This window comes from Lampris incognitus, chromosome 17 (assembly GCF_029633865.1).
Source record: "Lampris incognitus isolate fLamInc1 chromosome 17, fLamInc1.hap2, whole genome shotgun sequence".
Classification (NCBI taxonomy): domain Eukaryota; kingdom Metazoa; phylum Chordata; class Actinopteri; order Lampriformes; family Lampridae; genus Lampris; species Lampris incognitus.
Genome location: NC_079227.1, coordinates 32506977 through 32526022, shown reverse-complemented (window position 1 = coordinate 32526022; position 19046 = coordinate 32506977). Strand labels below are relative to the sequence as shown.

Below are 19046 nucleotides of genomic sequence, written 5' to 3'. Positions count from 1 at the left end.
GAGGAAGGAGGAAGGGAAAGTGGAGCGGCCGGTAGTGGATTCGGCGGGCAGTGGCGGTGCGGCTCAGGGAAGCAGGTTTGTAATTCACAGATCAGCTGTTTCAAACCCCTGTCCGGCTGGGAGAGTCCGGCGGCTCCGAAAACACCTGACACCAAGACGTCCCGCAAAGCACACACAGACTCCGGCTACTCCAAATAGGCCTGACGTGCATGTTGTGTATGACGGATGTGCGTCACGTAGACACTTTTGTTGACCCGTTACCTTTGTTTTATTTTATTTCTAACTGCCTCAGTGTTTCTATGACACATCATTCCCAGAGCTTTGAGAAACAAGGAGATGGGTATATGATCCTCTACTCAAAGGGCCTTCTGCATAGACAGGAGGCCCTTTGTTGCATCTTTTTTTTTGGGAGGGGGGGGATTTTTTCCCCTTTTTCTCCCAATTGTACCCGGCCAATTACCCCCTCTGCCGATCCGGGGAGGGCTGCAGACTACCACATGCCTCCTCCGATACATGTGGAGTCGCCAGCCGCTACTTTTCACCTGACAGTGAGGAGTTTCACCAGGGGGACGTAACGCATGGGAGGATCACGCTATTCCCCCCTGCCCCCCCCAACAGGCGCCCCCGACTGACTGGACTGGCACACTGGAAACTCTAGATTGGATTTTCAGCAGATGTTCTTCGCTATGAGGAGACATCTACTACTACTACTACTACTATTATTATCATTATTAATAGGAGATATGCTCACGAATATTTTACCCCCGTGCCAAAAATGTCTACAAGACAGAGTGAGTGCTGCATTTCTCAAATGCATCTTAATTTCCTTCAAGACAAATTATGTCGGCTGGAGATGTGGGAAGACATGGCCTTCAAAACTGACGGTTAAGAGTTGAATAAAGCTGCATGGTGTGTGTGTGTGTGTGTGTGTGTGGGGGGGGGGCTCAGATTGTTCTCCCTGGCTGAGCTAACCTCGTTTTAACTTAACGTTTTCGTCAGCAACCCCCGCTCCTTTGTTTTCGGGTGGGAATCTCTTCAGGTAAACTCTCTTTAAGCTCCAGCTAAGACGGCGTTATTCTGCCGATAATTTGGGAAGGCGAGCGTTAAGCTAAATCCTCTGGAATCCAGTGACATCAGCCGGTGCAACGGCGCTGACTAGACTTCCTGTGTGCAACAGGAAACAGGAGGTTTTGCGGACTGCTGTTGTCAGGTCTCCGGAGAGGAGCTTAGAGCAACAAAAAAAAAGTTTTGTTTTGGGGGGTTTTTTTTCCACTTCTGGTTTGATTTCTTTGTGCCGCTATGGGAATTTGGTCATGAAACACGGGGTTCTAACAACGACAGCTGGGTGCTGACAAGCAGGCAGGCAGGGGGTGAGGCACAGCATATACTGCAGACCACTAAACACTGCACTTGACTCACCACTTAATGCTCCCACTCCTCAAACGAGGACAGAGGCATGCATGATTGTGTGATGACTGAATTGGGAGGGGGGGGGTAACAAGACAGCCAGACAGACAGATAAGGCGGTAAGGGACGGATCATGCATGTGAGTAAAAGTGTTGCTGGACTGTTATGTACATGTTCTTGTAAGTATGTGTGTGTGGGGGGGGGGGGTAAAGAGTGGGCATCTGGGTGAAGTTTAAGGTGAGGATGATGCCATTTGGAGAAATTCCACCAGATTCACTTGACCACGTCTGCTGAGAAGAGGCGTGGAGAGGAAGACGGGGAGAGAGAAGGAGTGATGCAACTGAAAGAATTGAACGAGTGGGATTAGGGCCGAGAAACGGATGAGATGTGTATGCGTGCGTGCGTGCGTGTGTTTTGTGTGTGTATGGGTGCTGGGCTCACCCTTTTCACATCTCTTTTTACTCCGTTGCCGTGGCTGCTTGGGCATATCGCCATGGCAACTGGGGTTCTGAGCGCTATGTGGTCTGCTCCAGAATTGCTTGACTCTCAACTGGCCGCCTGCATAAGAAATGTGTACATGTGGTACGAAGTTCACGTGTGTTCATATTTATAGGATTGTGTGTGTGTGTGTGTGTGTGTGTGTGTGTGTGTGTGTGTGTGTGTGTGTGTGTGTGTGCACGCGCGTGCATCAATGGTGAGGAAAAGAAGTCGGTGTTTTGTACTCGTCTGACGGTATTGCTCAACAAACTCATTAAGGTGGTGTAAGGTATAATCACACACACACACACACACAGACACACAATGTATACAGACATTATGATGGAAAAAAAGCAGAGGAGAGAAAAAGCCGGTTGTGTAAGAGGACCAATTATAGCAGACGGACTGCTCTGCTTCCCTCTCATCTCTCTACTGGCCTTGTTATCCTGTCCTGCTGTAGTTCCCAACACACACACACACACACACACACACACACACACACACACACACACACACAGACGGACGGACAGAGAGACAGGCAGAGAGAGAGGGAGAGAGACATGAAGAGAAGCAGAAAAACAATGACCAGAGAGGATAACACACAAACAGAAACAAACAGGATGGCAGAGAAGCAGGTAGACAGAGACAGACGAGTAGAAAGAAAAACACAAAGGAAGAGAAAAGTCTTGACAGACTGACGTAACGTGACGATAGACAGGCAGGAAGGGAAGTTCAAAAGAACAATTGTACAGTAGGTAAACGGATGAAAGTATGGAGACAGAAAAGCAGTCAAGTCCATAGAAAGAAAGAAACAGATGGGTGGCGAAAATACATGAAAAACAAACAGAACAGGAGGAGGAAAAGAAAAGGACAAGACAGACAGCGAGACGGGTAGAAAAACCGAGGAGCCGACCGATGCGTTGACGGCCGGAGATGGTTTGTGAAGCAGGCTGTAAAAATGCAGAGGGCCGTACAGTACTGCAACCCTGCAGGACGCTGTGCAGACATGCAACTCCTGCAAGATGCTATACAGACATGCAATCCTGCAGAAAGCTGTGCACACATGCAACTCCTGCAAGATGCTATACAGACATGCAATCCTGCAGAAAGCTGTGCACACATGCAACCCTGCAGGACGCTGTGCAGACATGCAACCCTGCAGGACGCCGTTAAAACACTGCTGTCTTCTACCTGCAGCACTGCTTTTGAATGCTTTCACTGGTCTCGACGAAACCTTTAAACAAACAGGGCATCAAACTGGCCTCTCCACCTCACGGGGTCTGAAATAGATAAAAAGCCAGCCAGAATTTACCATGACCCTGAATACTGAATATCTAACAGGCACTTTGCATCTCTGTTTGAGAAAACAGATTAACAGCATTTAGAAATAATGACCAAAAAGAGCTTCCACCTCATTAAAAAACAAAATCCAGTCACAACCGGAATTTGCGTTATTGTTTTTGGTTTTGAATTAGGGCTTCAAACAATATTCGCAAACGTGAAGACCGATGTAAAGGAGTTCTTTATGTTAACAAATCCAGGCTCTGGGTGTTCACTGTGATGTAATTCAACTTCAGTTTCACTGCATGTTCCAAATGAAGTTTTATTCTACTTTTCCGTTCTCGGTCGTGTTCGAACCTTGTTTGCAATAATTTGAATCGCCAATTAAACAAAGATTCGTCTTAATGAGCGCCCGCTGCGTTTGTCTGCATCGCCTCCACACCCGATGTTTTCACTGTGTTGCGGAAGGAGGAAAACAACAACAACGATCTCGACAGATTGTTCAATAATCTGTTGAACAGTTGTACCGTTTAGCAGCCACACCTCCGCGGGTGCAGAGTCCATCTCCCACGCTAGTCTGATAGCTTAACATAACTGATAATTGCAAAATATCACAGAAATTAATACCAGCCATCAGTACAGTTTTGTGGCCATTATGTTACTGTACTCCTACTCAGTTTTGGCTGGTAACTGACTGTGATGGGCCATCTAAGGTGATGCTCACAATAAACCAGAGGAAGATGTTGGTGACAGACCAGCCATGGTGGTCAATCCTCAGTCTGGACCAACGGCACTAAAGCCAAACAGCAAAAAAGATGGCATGAAAGGGAAACCTTGCAAATGAATTGAACCTTATAGGGGTTTAATTGGAATCTCAACGGGCAGAACACTGCAACAGCAACGCCAGGGTTGAGGGTTCAATTACTGGGATTGCTATGTGGGGAAGTTACAGCCAAAAATGTGCATACTCATGTTATGACGGGCCCTTTAGATGAGTATCCACCAAATGGGATGTGTCACATTACATCCATCCATTATCCGAACCGCTTATCCTGCTCTCAGGGTCGCGGGATGCTGGAGCCTATCCCAGCAGTTATTGGGCAGCAGGCGGGGAGACACCCTGGACAGGCCGCCAGTTTTTGTTCCAATTTCCGTTGTTTTTGTCTTCCTACCATTACCACAGAGATTTGACCCAGCCACTTCAATAGCTATATAAGGTTTCTCCGAGGATTAATGAGATGTCAGGAGCTCAGTGTCTTGCTTTACAAGGACTTTCCAACAGGACACATGGATGTTGACGGAGACACGCTGGAAACGTGACCGGGAGATCAGGCCAGTGACATTTCAATACCAGACAGTCTCTCTATAACCACTAAATCCATCCTGACATGTGATTAAACCCTGAACTAACAGCACAGGCACAGCTGTCACCGTGTCCATAATGGCTGGCTATTTGCTAGGAGCTGCACTTATTAGTCACTGGGAGTCCTGGAAGGCTTAACAAAAAAAAAAACAAAAAAAAATCCTGGGCAGATTACATTTTCGCAGTTGGCCAATAATGTTATCCTGTTAACCAGTGTGAGCGAAGACGAGCGATCTGGAAAGCAGGACTGGATGCGTGGCTGATGATGGAGAGATTGTCTAATGCCAGGGAATGAACCTGTGGCTTTTTTCTTCACACTATAACATCGTATAAAGTGTATTTCACACACTGCCGAGCAATGTTTGGACAAACACTATGGGCATGACCGCTGTCATCATCACAAAACCATACAGGACTGTTCAGAATAATAGGTGAAACTTAACGGAGTAGCTCGTTAGTACATGTCAGTGCACCCCTTTCACCACTAGTAGTCATGTTTTTTGGGGGTTTTTTTTTTTTTGTTGAGATTTTATAGCTTAATTTGTCCCCGAAAAACGTGTTTTTATTTGAGACGGTGAGGATACCTTATCATGTGTGTGGAAAAAGGTGTTGGGTAAAAGTGTGGTGTGGGAGCCTGGTGTCGCATGAGAGTATTATTGCAAAGTGAAATGTTCACCATTTTTAATTAAAATAATAAAACAAAAGAAGTGGTAAAAATGCTGGACAGAACAATAATTAAAATAAATAGAAGGACAGTAGATAACTCAAGTCACTGGATGAGAAAGTAACACTTTAACTGGTTTTCCCATCACAGATAAAACGGTCAGGGAGGTTGGGAGAGGAACCTTTACTATTTCACCCCGGGCTTTTTCTTTTTTTCTTCACGGTCAGATGCCACACTTTGATCCACTTAACGCTCAATTTTCTGACGGCCCAGAGTGGGTGGATATGTAGGGTGTGTGTGTTATTGGGCAGTGGTGGCGGTGGGTGGGATCATTTTAAGCTTGTGGGCCTGGGGGTGGGGGGGTTGAGATTTAAATGAGAAAATGTAGTCTCTCATCATAGGACCCATATTCATTACAGCAGGCACTGGACAAAATGTAAAAACCAAATGGTACAGCCGAAACCTTAAGCTGCATGTTTCAGATGTCCTGAAGCTCGCAGCTGGAAAGTCCATCCATTTGCCTTGCAACTCTTACAACAAATGTGGACGGAGCGTGGGGGTAATCAATAAGGATGAGGATACTGAAGTCTTTCTGTGCAAGAGCAGCAGAGTATGAGCCCAGTCAGGGAGAGACTGGGAGCTCCATCACTAGGGTTGAGTCACATCAGGCTAACGCATACAGCAGTGTGTGTGTGTGTGTGTGTGTGCGTGTGTGTGTGTGTGTGTGTGTGTGTGTGTGTCTGTCTATTTGCGTAATTCAGAAGCCTAGTGTCCTCTAATGTGGACTAGCAGGGGTGTCTAGATAAGGGGGGGCATGTCTAGCTCAGGCAGGATGAAAAAAAATTGATTGAGAGAGGGAGGGGGGAGGAGAGCACTGGTGTGGGATGGAGTGACTGGAGGCGAAATGGGGCACGCCGGGGTTTGGCCGTTCCGCCGACTGTCTCTCGTGCACGAAACCAACAGTGGTCAAGTCTGACGGTCAGACAGACGGACAGACAGACACACAGACAGTCGGGAGCACGGACAGACGAAGAGAAGGGCAGTGAGATGAATGAAATCAATGGCTTTTTGGCTTGGGGAGGCGCGATGAACCTGAAGCTGGGGCAAGAGGTCTGAATTTAATGCTGGGAGGAGCACCGCTGTCTGGGTCCCGAAGCGCTGAGGGCGGCCGAAGCACTCTGGTCCTCGAGGGGTTGAGGGAGGTAGTGAGGGGGTTTGTGGTGGTGGCAGCGGACACGCCCAGGGAGAGCGCGGTGACGTTCGGATGGACAAAGCCAAAGTTGGGGGCCATTCTGGGGGTGGGAAGGGGGAGGCAGCGGAGTTTGGAGGGCTGGGAGAGTTGAGGGGATCTGTTGCGGGCTCCAGAGCTCTCCGTCGCATCTCCTGACATCCCTTCCCCTTTGCTCCGCTTCGTCTCCCCTCTTTTGTCTTTTGCGTGTCCTCCATTAACCGTGCTGTCCCCCATCTCCGTTTCCTCCCCGTTGCCATCCTTCTGTCCTTGCCCTTCAGCCTCGGGAGGGCCTGGAGTTTGGTCAGCAGCAGTGCAGGCGACAGCGGTGGTGAGCTCCGAGGGTCTTGCAGGCGAGTTAGCAGGGTGACTAGGTTCCTTAGCTGGAAGAGATGCAGCTAGGGCCCGGGATGAGGCTAGTAGCTTGGAGTGGGTCAGTCTGTCCTGGCCTGCTTTGTGGGTGGAGTGTATAATCTGAGGCTAGAAGAGAGAGAGAGAGAAAAAAGAAAGTAAGGACTCATGTTTTCTTAACCAAATATCTGAAAAATGTTATGTTCTTTTTCAGAGAGGAAGAAGACAACAGCTCCATTCAGACAGGAGGGGTTTCTGAGGGGGAGGTCAGGTTTTTGTGCTGTAACACAATACAGAATTAACGAACTGAATTCTCCTAAAACGCGGCCACAAGCTGGATACTAGAGACCCATTCAGATGGGAGTTTTCCGGTTAGGAACACAATTTTCAAATTGGTTTTGAAATTTGGGTTCGCTCCGAACAGAAATTAAAATTAATGTCTCTTCTCTTTTCCAGTGCATAACTTTAGCCTTCTTCTTCAACATGTTCTTCTTCGACATGTTCTTCTTCAACATGTTCTTTGATATCTTTTGGGTTAAGTTTACATAGTAGTAGTAGTAATAATAATAATAACCATTACATTTATATAGTGCTTTTCTACACACCCAAAGCACTTCACATTGAAGGGGGTAACTCACTTCAACCACCACCAATGTGTAGCACCACCTGAGTGATGCACGGCAGCCATTTTGCGCCAGAACGCTCACCACACATCAGCTTGAGAGGGAGGAATCATTGAGCCAATTACATGGGGGGAAGATTAGGTAGCCAGATGGAGAGAGCCAGGTTGGGAATTTTGTCAGGACCCCGGGGAACCCCCTACTCTTTGCAGTAAGTGCCATTGGATCTTTAATGACCACAGTGAGTCAGGACCTCGGTTTAACGTCTCAAAGGACGGCATCTGCTACAGAATAGTGTCCCCATCACTGCACCACTGGGATTTTGATATTTGTTGTTTTTATTAGGACCAGGGGGAAGACTGCCCCCTACTGGCCCACCAACACCACTCCTGGCAGCAACTCACGTTTTCCCGGGAGGTCTCCCATCCAAGTACTAGCCAAGCCCGTACCTGCTTAGCTTCCGTCATTTGGCAGAGCCAGGGCACATGTTGGTACACCTGCCGGCTGGTGGTTGTATTTATGGTGAAAGTTAGGTAAGATAAGGCTGTCATCATGTTGAGCAACATGTAATTTGTCGGAATATAGGTGGCAAAAAAAAAAAAAGCTCTTTACACACGAGTCCTCACATGACCGTGCATGACACACATTGGAGACTAGCCACTCATAAATCTGCTATACTGGGGAGAAACTACAGGTATTCCATCACCATCTGAATGGGTAAATGGTAAAATGGTAACTGGACTGCATTTTTATACATATCACTTTTCTAGTCTACCGACCACTCAAAGCTCTTTACAGTGTACGCCTCACATTCACCCATTCACACACACATTCATACACTGACGGAGGAGGCTGCCATGCAAGGCACCCACCTGCTCATCAGGAGCAGTTAGGGGGTTCAGTGTCTTGCTCAAGAACACATCGACACGCTCTCCGGAGGAGCTGGGGATCAAACCAGTGACCTTCCCATTACTAAGTGACCTGCACTACCTCCTGAGCCATGCCGTCCCATGCCGGTACGTGAAAAGACAGATGTCCTGTGGTATTTATTGCATCTCAGATGTTGTTTGAGAAACTACTCCTGCTACATAGGCCTAAAGCCTCATTTCTTACTTACACACTTGTGATTTTAAATCATGTTGTTTTCAACTGGGTGCAGTAATTTTCCTGGTCCTGTGTATTTTTCAACAGTCAGGGCATCTTGCGATATATCCAGTGTTGTGTGTTCCAAGTTTCAGTCGCACCTTGTGTTGACACGGCCATTACTGCATGTTGTGTTACAGACAGTGGCTGTCTCTTCCCTAACCTGCACAAACTGACTTGTCGAAAATGACACACGCTTTTTTGGGGGAGTGTAATGGTTGTTCAACTAGCCTTGAAGTGTGTAGTAAAACCGTCACTCTTTCATGCAACACACACACACACACACACACACACACACACACACACACACAACTTCTTGACCATACACGAATAAGTAGCCTCAACATTTCTTTGACAAGTGGTGGCAGATGGCTTTGATAAAAGAAAGAGAAGCTGAGTTGTCGCTGCAGAAAGAGAGGAAGGGTAAGCAAAAGTGTGTGTGTGTGTAGGGGGGGGGGGCTGAAGGAAATTTGAGATAGCAAGCATGAGCTCAAGAGAGAACTTTTGCTGACTGCACAATCTGCCATTTGCACCACTTTACTGTTTACAGTACCATTGCATTTGTCAGCTTTACTGTTGTAGAGACATTCTCTACTGCAGCACACCGTCCAACAAATTACATTCAAATTCTACACTGACTGTCTTTACACATGAATCCTGTTCTTGCACATTGATTTCTCCAACTTCTTCTATTGTGTGCTGAGCCAGCAAACCAAGCATTTCATCATAAGAATAAATGTAGATATAGCATGTAGCTGGTTCCATTAGCGACCCACTGAAGATGGCCGTATAGGATGGGAAGGGCTCAGCCAACCTAACAAAACCTGGTAAAAGTTGTACTACGAGTCATGGATCTTCGGTACAACAGTAAGATGATACTCTGCTGAAATAATGGCACAACAGACTCACTACTTTACACGCAACCCTGCTCAGAATCAGCGCGGTAAAGCTTTGCCAGGTAATGCTGAGGAAGAAGCCAAAATGGCACAGACAGAAACCCAGCGGAAGTTAATGACAGAGTTACAGGGCATCCAAAACATCCTCGAGAACCTTGCCAAAGACATGGCAGGAGTGAAGAACAGGATGAAGTCCCTAAACAAGATGGTTAAGAAGATGGGCAACAGAATTACACTGTCCTACGGGAGAAAGCGGCCAGGTTGGAGGAGTTTTCATGTCGCCAGAATATTCACGCCAGAGGAGTGAAAGGAGGCTCAGTGGGCCAAGATATGGATGGCTTCATTAAAACTTTACGAAGGGAGGCTCTAGAGATTGTCAGTGACTGGTATGAGGCAGACATAGCACATCGGGTTGGACCGCCACCAAGCAATACCTCCAAACCTGGACTTATCAATGCCCGGTTCCTCCAGGACAAAGGCAAGACCACCACGCTGACAGCGGTGAAGAAAAAGAAACAGATTATCTGGAAAGACGCATGGATTTGTTTTTTCCAGGATTATGCTCAGGATGTACAGGAAAAACGAAATAAATTTGACAAGGTGAGACATTTACTACAGAAGAACAACACTGATTATGCTCTGTGGTATCTGGCAATGATGGCGGTACCAGTTCACCAGCCCTGCCAAGGCTAAGAGCTTCTTCACCCGTGTAGGAGATGAGGATCCAGCAGCGTTTAATGGAAGGTTGGAGTGGAGGAGGACAAAGGAGGGAAACAAAATAGTCTCTCTATGGACTTGTTAACATATTAAAAGTGAGATTGATGATTTATTATTGGTGGCTAGAAACCCTGACATTGCGGTACCAAAAATCTCCTCTGTCATAAACTCTTTTTCCAAAGTGTCTGGTTACACAATTAACTGGGCAAAATCAGAGACTATGCCACTCTCTAGAGTATGGCCCCCAGCTCTAAGAGCCAGCTGGCAGTTCAGGTGGATGCCAGAGGGCATCACGTATCTCCGGATCAGGCTACAACAAGGCCTACAAAAAATAATGTAAATCAATATACCCATCCTTCAAAATATACAGACCATATTACAAAATTGAGCCAAGATGAACATATCCCTATTGGGAAGAATTAACTTGGTGAAAATGATGATAGCTCCTAAAATAAATTACATTTTATACACGCTCCTCTCGTCCTTCCCACAAGTACTGATAAGATTCAATGTAATGTTAGAAAACTTTGTGTGGGCAGGGAAAAGACTATTAGTTAGCTAGGCAGAATTATATGCAGCAAAAGAACCAGGTGGGCTCTCTCTAGCCCAAATTTACTGATATCGCTGGGTTGATCATTGTCCCAACTTGCCAAAATGTATCTTCCTCAAGATATGGTCCCTTCTTGGGTTAAAACTGAACAGGAATCGACACACCCCCTCCTCCTTGGAGGCATTCCTGACTCAACAAGCTAGGCCAGTTCAGTTTCACATCCCTGGGTCGGCCTTCACTCGAGAGACATGCAGGGAGGCACATCAAATAGCAAGGCCCAATCCATACGCCACACCAAGAGTCTCTGCGTGGTACAAGAAGAAGCTACTAATAGATGAGAACTCTCTTTTGGGAAAGATGGGTTAACGCGGGCACACAGATTCTTGATAACCTTAAAAAGCAGAACCTGCCTACCTTGGACTTGTCAAGTCAAGTCAATTTTATTTGTATAGCCAAATATCACAAATTACAAATTTGCCTCAAGGGGCTTTACAGCGCAACACAACATGCTTCTGGAGATTGTTACAAATCAGACACTATATACTTTTTGATAAAAAAATGCAACCTTTGTGGTATCACTGTAATCCAGGAGCTCTACCTAAAAAGGAAACATACTATACAGTTTTGGGCATCAAAATTTTGCATATAGTCTGGTTGGCATAGCAGTCTATTTTGTTGCCTACCAACACGGGAATCATCGGTTTGAATCCTTGTGTTACCTTGGTAGGGTGTCCCTACAGACACAATTGGCCATGTCTGCCAGATGTGGGTATGTGTCCTAGTCGCTGCACTAGTGCCTCCTGTGGTCGGTCGGGGCACCTGTTTTTTGGGGGGGAGGGGGGGGGGATAGTGCAATCTTCCCACGCACTACATCCCCCTGGTGAAACTCCTCACTGTCTGGTGAAAAGAAGCGGCTGGCAACTCCAAATGTATCGGAGGAGGCATGTGGTAGTCTGCAGCCCTCCCTGGATGGGCAGAGGGCGTGGAGCATCGACCGGGAAGGCTCAGAAGAGTGGGGTAATTGGCCGGATACAACTGGGGAGAAAAAAGGGGGAAACCTCCCCCCAAAAAAATAATAAATAAATAAAAATTATACATAGATTAAAGGCACTGAGTCGCCACTGCTGGCAGGGCTAAGAATGTGTTGGGGAAAACATACTGGTCAAGGAATATCGGATTACTCTCGGAAGAACCTTACAGCTTCTAGGCATACCTACTCACATGGAGTGCAATCTCAAATAATACTTTATAAGACAATCAATGGAAGTTACTGGACCCCCTGTAAATGGGTAAAACTTAAACTAAAGGACAATGACTTATGATGGAGATGTGGTAAGGAGATGGGTATTCTTGTGCACCTGTTATATTTTTGTGAAAAAGCAAAATATATGTTGGAAGCAGATTGTATTTTCCTTGAATAAGATGTTAGGAATGCACTTGAGCAAAATCCCTCATCTTGTATCTATTTGGATTATTACCAAGCTGCATTAAGCTGTCAAAACACAGAAGGTTGTGGTTTCAGTTGGCCACGGTTACTGGTTGTAGAATAATTTTACGCCATAGGAAATCTTCCACTGTGTCCACTTTTTAAAGAGTGGACTGAATTAATGTGTAAAATTGCTGCATACGAACAAACGGGTGACATGTAGACTGCGTGGGAGAGAAGACATCTTCAACAGTGTATGGGGCATGTTTCTGTCCCAATTAGAGAAACACTGACTGCTTATCTAGGGCCTCTGAACCACCCATGTTTGAATACTATATCTGACTGATCCCTATGTCTAAGAGGATAATATAGCTTCTCCACAGTGTGGGATTTCATTACATCATTAGGAACTTGCAGTGTTATGGCTGTGCAGGGCTACACAAATAGAACTGACTTGACTACCCTCCTTTTTTCTGTTTTCCTCTTTACTTTTTCTTTTTTGTACTGTTTGGTGGTTGTCTTATTTGTCATTACTTGGTTTTTTTATTATCCTGTTTGTGCTCATACAAGTCATGGTTGTTGATATTTTTTATGTTATTTGGCGTATATTTGTCAAGGATATAAATGATGTCTGGTCATGGGAGGTTATTATCAGACGTTTTATTTTTGTTTTTGTGTTTCTTATTGTTCTGCTCAGTTAACTAAAAAGATGGAAAAAAAGAAACTATGGTGTTTGTATGTCTGTCAAAAATATCAATAACCGAGGAAAATAAGTGTAAACTTACTTTTAATGTATAACAAATCAACCTGAAACGAGACTGAAACTGGGAAAAAAAAACACATGGTAGAAGTTTGAAAAGAAAAAGTGAGTTGAGAAAGACAGTTAATGGTGAAAATCTGTGCACAGAAAGTCCTGCATAGTGGATGCGAGTTAAGTCTCGGACTTATGATGGTTGCTTCCCTAACGGTAGCCAGATGGACAGATTCTCTGTCAGCAATGCTCCAAAGCTTACTAAAAATACAGCTCCAAAAAAAAAAAAAGTGGATCAAAACTAGACGGGACATATGATGACATTTATCCTGTACATACTTTTTACGAGAACTCAGTCAAGTTTAACAGCAGATTTGAAACTAAAACCTCTGTCATGTCTCATTGTCATGTGGGTCTATGGGTCCCACAGCAGGAGACAGCTAGGGAAGGAAAGAAATACTCATATTCATCATCGCATTGTTCAGATAGAGTAGAGTTTTCGGCTAACGCTCTGAGGGCTTCTGGCAGGGAAGCACAGACCTCCTCCACCAGCCTCAGCAGCGGTCTGTTGGATCTGATGTTGAGCAGTTCAGCTAGATGGATGATGGAGGTCTTCAAGAGATGACTCGGCTTAACACAACCAGCCTCTCTCAGTCTGGATCTCAGGCTAACAGAAAACAAAACCTGACAGGTGATGATGAAACTGTTTCTAAACAAGGGCTCCTCAAATAGCCACAACCCTAGCGTCATCACAGCTTCCCGATGGAAGGTTGAAACCTGCCTGTAAGACAGACTGGTAAAAAGGTGTCAGACCAGTTAAATCCATGGACTGTAGCCACAGCAGGAACAAGTGTTTGTCATATCCTAAACATCCAGCCCTCCATAGCAGAAAAGAGGCAGTATCTGTCCATGGCAGGCTGAAGCTCTAAAGCAGTCGCTGAGCTGTCTGTAGCCTGAAAGCTGTAATCTGTGATTCGATATCTACCAGGCCCTGTCCTCCCTCCTGTACCAGCAGTTACAGTATCGCTGATCTCAGCCACTGCTGCTCTGACAAGAAGAAATCCACAACTGCCTTCTGAATTCCTTCAATCAGGCCCCTTGGTGGAGGCAAGACTACCAGTTTGTGCCAAAGGGTTGAGGCAACCAAGTTATCGACGATCAGGACCCTTCCCTGAGGTAGCCGCCATTTCCATTTAAACAGCCTGAAACACACCCTCTCCATAGAACCCTCCCAGTTCTGCCTCTGAAACTCATCCGTTCCCTTAAAACTTTTCATGCCCTGCCCTCCCCAGCTGAGGTTTCCTGGTAACTGGTCTGTCCTTGTCTGCCCACTGCCCAACTTGCAGAGCTTCACTTTTTTCCCACTTCACCTTTGCTGAAGATGCTCTTTCATACACGTCTAAACTACGAGCCAGGAACCCCACATCTCTCTTGTTTCTGACAAACACAGTAATGTCATCAGCATAAGCTGACACCACCAAAAAGGGGCGCTGAGGCAACCCTGGTAGCATAAGTGTTGATAGCCTGGATCTTAAATCTATTCAGAAAAGGCTCAATAGCTAAAGAGTATAGCTGTCCAGAGACAGGACATCCATCCCTGTCTAATGCCTCTCTGAACCTGTACTGGACAGCTCAGCCCACCACCCACTTTCACCAAACAAAAGGCTTCCTTATACAACAACCCAACAGTGACACAAAATCATCTTCAAAACCAAAAGTTCTTAACGTGGATTAAAAAAACCAGGGTCAACCCTATCAACGCTTTCTCCTGATCTAATGATATAATTCCAATATCAAAATTATACAGTTTACCAATGTCAAATAAATCTCTCATGAGAAAAATTTTGTCCATAATGGATCTGTCTGGTACACAGTATGACTGGTCTCTGTGGCTTATTAATTACAGAATGTTTTAAGCCTATTGACAAGCACTTGTGAATGAAGTTTGTATGTAGTCGGTCCATAACAAAGTCACTGGTTTCCAGTACTTCGGTAAACCCAAATCCCCTTTTTGGGGTATAAGCGAAAGAACTGCATGCCAACAGGATGCTGGTAACAGGCCTGTCTGAGAACACTCCTGCAGCACCTCCCTGGTCCAACACCTCATTGGGAATGAATGGGGGGGAACACTGGAGACATTGACCCGGGTGGAAGGGAAGAGCAAGCAGTGAAACCTACAGATAGATGCTGTCCAAAGAGATGCCACTCGCTATTAACTCAGCCATCAAAACGCTCCTCTTTCAGAAAAAAAAACCCCACTTCCCGGAGGCACAGAACAGGTTGGTGTGTCCCAGTCTCCCACAGCCTCTACCGGCACAGATGGATCAAGCTGAACCCGCGCTCCATGGTGGATAGAGAGGGAAGGCATCTCCAAGGATGTCATCCCTCTCACACTGAAAAAAAAAGACAAACAAACACACAAACGACAGCAAAAGCAGCCCGCAAACAATAAAAGTCGATCTGAAACCATCAGCTCTAAAAACAAAACAAAAAAATCCTAAAATAAAAACGGGTATATAAATCAAACTTACTAACAGCGGGTCGCTCTCGCCAAACACTCACTCGCACACCGACTCCCAGCATGCAGAGAGAGAGAGAGAGAGGGAGGGAGAGAGAGAGAGCGAGTGCGAGAGCAAGAGAGAGAGAGAGAGAGAGAGAGAGAGAGAGAGAGAGAGAGAGAGAGAAAAGGACTTTCTGCTTTATGGCCATCTTTGAATAACAAGGTGTTTGGCTCTCTGAAAGTGACCCTCTTCAATTAGCAGAAAGGTCAGTGGTTGTGTGTACATGTGTATGACACACATCTAGACCAAACCCCCCCTGATTAGATTAATGAAGTAATCTCAGTGTAGGGAAACTGTGTGCGCACGCCCGTGTGCACGACAGAGAGAGCAAGTAAAGGGACAACGAAATGCGGAGAAAGTGACATAGGGTGAGTCGCTGAAAGAGACAGAAATAGAAAACAGAGCAAAGGTGGGAGAAAGACAGAGGGACACACACACAGTTAGACAGACATAACAGCAAAGAGTAACTACGATCAGGGCTGCTTTGATCTGTTTGTCTGGGGTGTGTGTGTGTGTGTGTGTGTGTGTGTGTGTGTACACCCACACTGAAAGCACATATGCATGGGTATAATCCTTTGCAGATTTGTGTCTGAGTGTGACCACTTATGAAGCATGTGTGTGTGCGCACACACTCCTGCATTTGGCTGCTTTTGATCTCGATATGCGTGTGTCTGCCTTTAGAGTCATGCGCTTGTGTACCTGCCGTGTGTGTGTGTGTGTGTGTGTGTGTTTGTGCTTCCATGCATGCATAAACCTCCCAAATGGCGTCTCTCCTTCTTGAATCAATACGCAACGCTGAAAGCACCACCGCCCACACTCCAAAGTATACTTGGTTACACCCCCCCACCCACACCCCCACCCCCACCCGCCTATCCACCCTGCATTTATAATGGCAGTCTGGATTTGGAGTGTTGTTCACAAAACTCTGCCAGCTAATACACGGCTCCGACAACCCCCGGCGAAGGTCAGAAAACTAATTCCCTCTGTTCTGTTCTTTATTGTTCTCAGGGCATCTTTTGTTCTGCAGGTGGGGCACGGACCAACACAACACAACACAACACAACACAAGATGTATAACTGCATCGTATACATTTGCTGGGCAGCAAAAGTCCACTTGAACACGATCAAAATGGCACTGAAAATTGGGTTTTCAAACACTGGGACTTCATTTTTCCATCACAGATTTTTTTTTTAATCATACGAGAACAATCTTCTTACCCACTGCAAATTCCAAAATTGCAAGAGACTGCACTCTTTTCTCTGAGGGATTTTTTTTTTCTGTTTTGAATCCCTACACCAAGTATTGCGCACTTTGTAAAATCCTTGACTCACGGGTTTATTTGCACATTACAGAAAATTCATTCTTTTGAAACAGTGAATTTCAAGCATCAGCATCTCATTCTTCTACCTCAAAAAGAGCTGAGAAAGAAACAGCAAAAGTTATGCCCGTATGTACCAAAACCTGTGCTGCAGTCGCATTATTCACCAGAACCCCGTCGCATGTCTGCACCCTGCAGCCCCCGTCAGCACCGCGGGTACCAACACGATTTAGGTCAGCTCCTAGCTAGGAGCAGTGGGCAGCCGCCATGCAGCGCCTGGGGGACCAACTCCAGGTCATCTTGCCATGCCTTGCTCAGGGGCACAGACAGGAGTATTAACCCTAACAGGCATGTCTTTTTGATGGTGGAAGAAACCGGAGCACCTGAAGGAAACCCACCGCAGACACGGGGAGAACATGCAAATGCCACACAGAGGACGACCTAGGACGACCCCCAAGGTTGGACTACCCCGGCGCTCGAACCCAGCACCTCCTTGCTGTGAGGCGACAGCACTAACCACTGTGCCACTGTGACATAAGTAAACACACTTTGGCACTCCAAAGACAACGAAGAACTGTGCAAGCAGATGTGAATAAACACTTCACACAAGACATACGTATGTGTGTACACACACACACACACATGCACACACATGCAACTTGACTGATGACTGATGACACACACACACACACACACACACACACACACATGCAGGTACAAAAAACATAAGGACATTAAGACACAGGGATGGACAGACCTCGAACAGGGGGAGGGGTCAACAATTCTCTGCAGGGTGAAATATTAAAATAAAAGCAGCCACCAGGGGGCAATGATGATCCCAAAACGGCACTCCTCATTGGCTGCAAGTCCAATCCAATGTGCAATAACATTTTAAGCTAGTTTTCAATACTAGTTACTAGTCCCAATATTTCTTTATAAGCACTAGATTTAGTCCTGAGGCTGACTCGCTTCTCCGTAGCCTAGAAAAAGGATCAACACATTTTTGAAAATGACTCACAGCCCGTGTTTCCCAGTGCGAGACAATCTTCTAAGAGCGTCACGGAGAAGTAGATGACGCTGTGAGAGAAACGGGGGAATGATTATGGGAAAATGTGTTTATCTTTTTTGTTGTTGTTGCACGGAGCACAAAAGCCTCTGGATCACTTCATGACGACATGTTGTGATGACAGATCGTTCTTGAACGACAATCGCAGTGAAATCCACTTTTAACTTCTGGCCCTTAAAATATTTTTGAAATTAAGAGTCTGTTCCTTGTTTTCCAGCACTGACCCAAATGAGAAGACTGGTAGATTTGATAATGAATGAGCTTTATTATTTTTCTATGAGATAATGCACAGAGTAGATCGTAATTGTAAAAAAATGTTACGATATTTACGGGCTATTCATGATTGGAGAACGGACATAAATTAATTGTCATCAATCAGAGGTGATGGCGGAGAGATAACAGACATTTCTTTTTACTAGTAATACTCCTGCCAAAAAATGCCTTGCAGCAATAATTAAAAATGGATCCCCTGGTTCTTCAACACGGACAAAGACAGATACACACACACACACACACACACACACACACACACACACACACACACACACACACACACACACACACACACGAGAAGGACACAGGCACTGACTCATACAGACCTGAACATGTAAGAAGCACGTGAACTCACACAAAAACACAAAGATGCAAACAAAGACTGATGCAGAGATGAGCAACAGTTGGCTTACTTATCTACAGGTGGTGTCTGCACCCGCACACAAATACAAATCCATCAAAACAAACACGCATGCAAGCGCGCACACGCACGCACACACACACGCGTGATTAAGCATGAATAATTCTTTCTTATGAACTGTATGAGTTGTAGTTATTGACGCTTAATGGATGCTGTACATGATTTACAATCATCTTGGACTAAAACTTAAGGCGCCTTCGTCATTTTCTTTCAGCATTGCAACTGCAGCATATTGATCCTGTCATATTCTGTGACTTAGTGCCTTGTCTCTCTGAAGCACCTTTTTTTTTTGTTGCTTTAATTGTTGTTTGGCTGCCTCTTGTGATCATACGTAACGGCACATCAGCCATTCACTGGTGCACACTGGCACCTAGTGGTGCTTAGCGGTATTGCAGCCTATTCTTCTACCCGTTTACCAGTCTGCAAATAGGACTGCATGCAAGTATCTGCAGGTCTGCATGCATCTGCAAGCTCTCCAGTCTAACGACCGTGTCTGCGCTGTCGTTCCATATTGTTTTTGCTGTATGCACAT

At 45.7% G+C, this 19046-nt stretch overlaps 1 protein-coding gene across 1 annotated transcript in view; it reads right to left on the bottom strand.

The window, feature by feature from the left end:
* Positions 1-6249: 6249 nt before the first annotated feature.
* Positions 6250-19046, bottom strand: part of LOC130127192 (serine-rich coiled-coil domain-containing protein 2-like) — a 114383-nt gene continuing 101586 nt past the window's right edge. The window contains exon 16 of the mRNA XM_056296762.1: positions 6250-6900. Coding sequence (XP_056152737.1) covers positions 6250-6900 — 651 coding nt within the window. The remainder of the gene's footprint in view (positions 6901-19046) is intronic.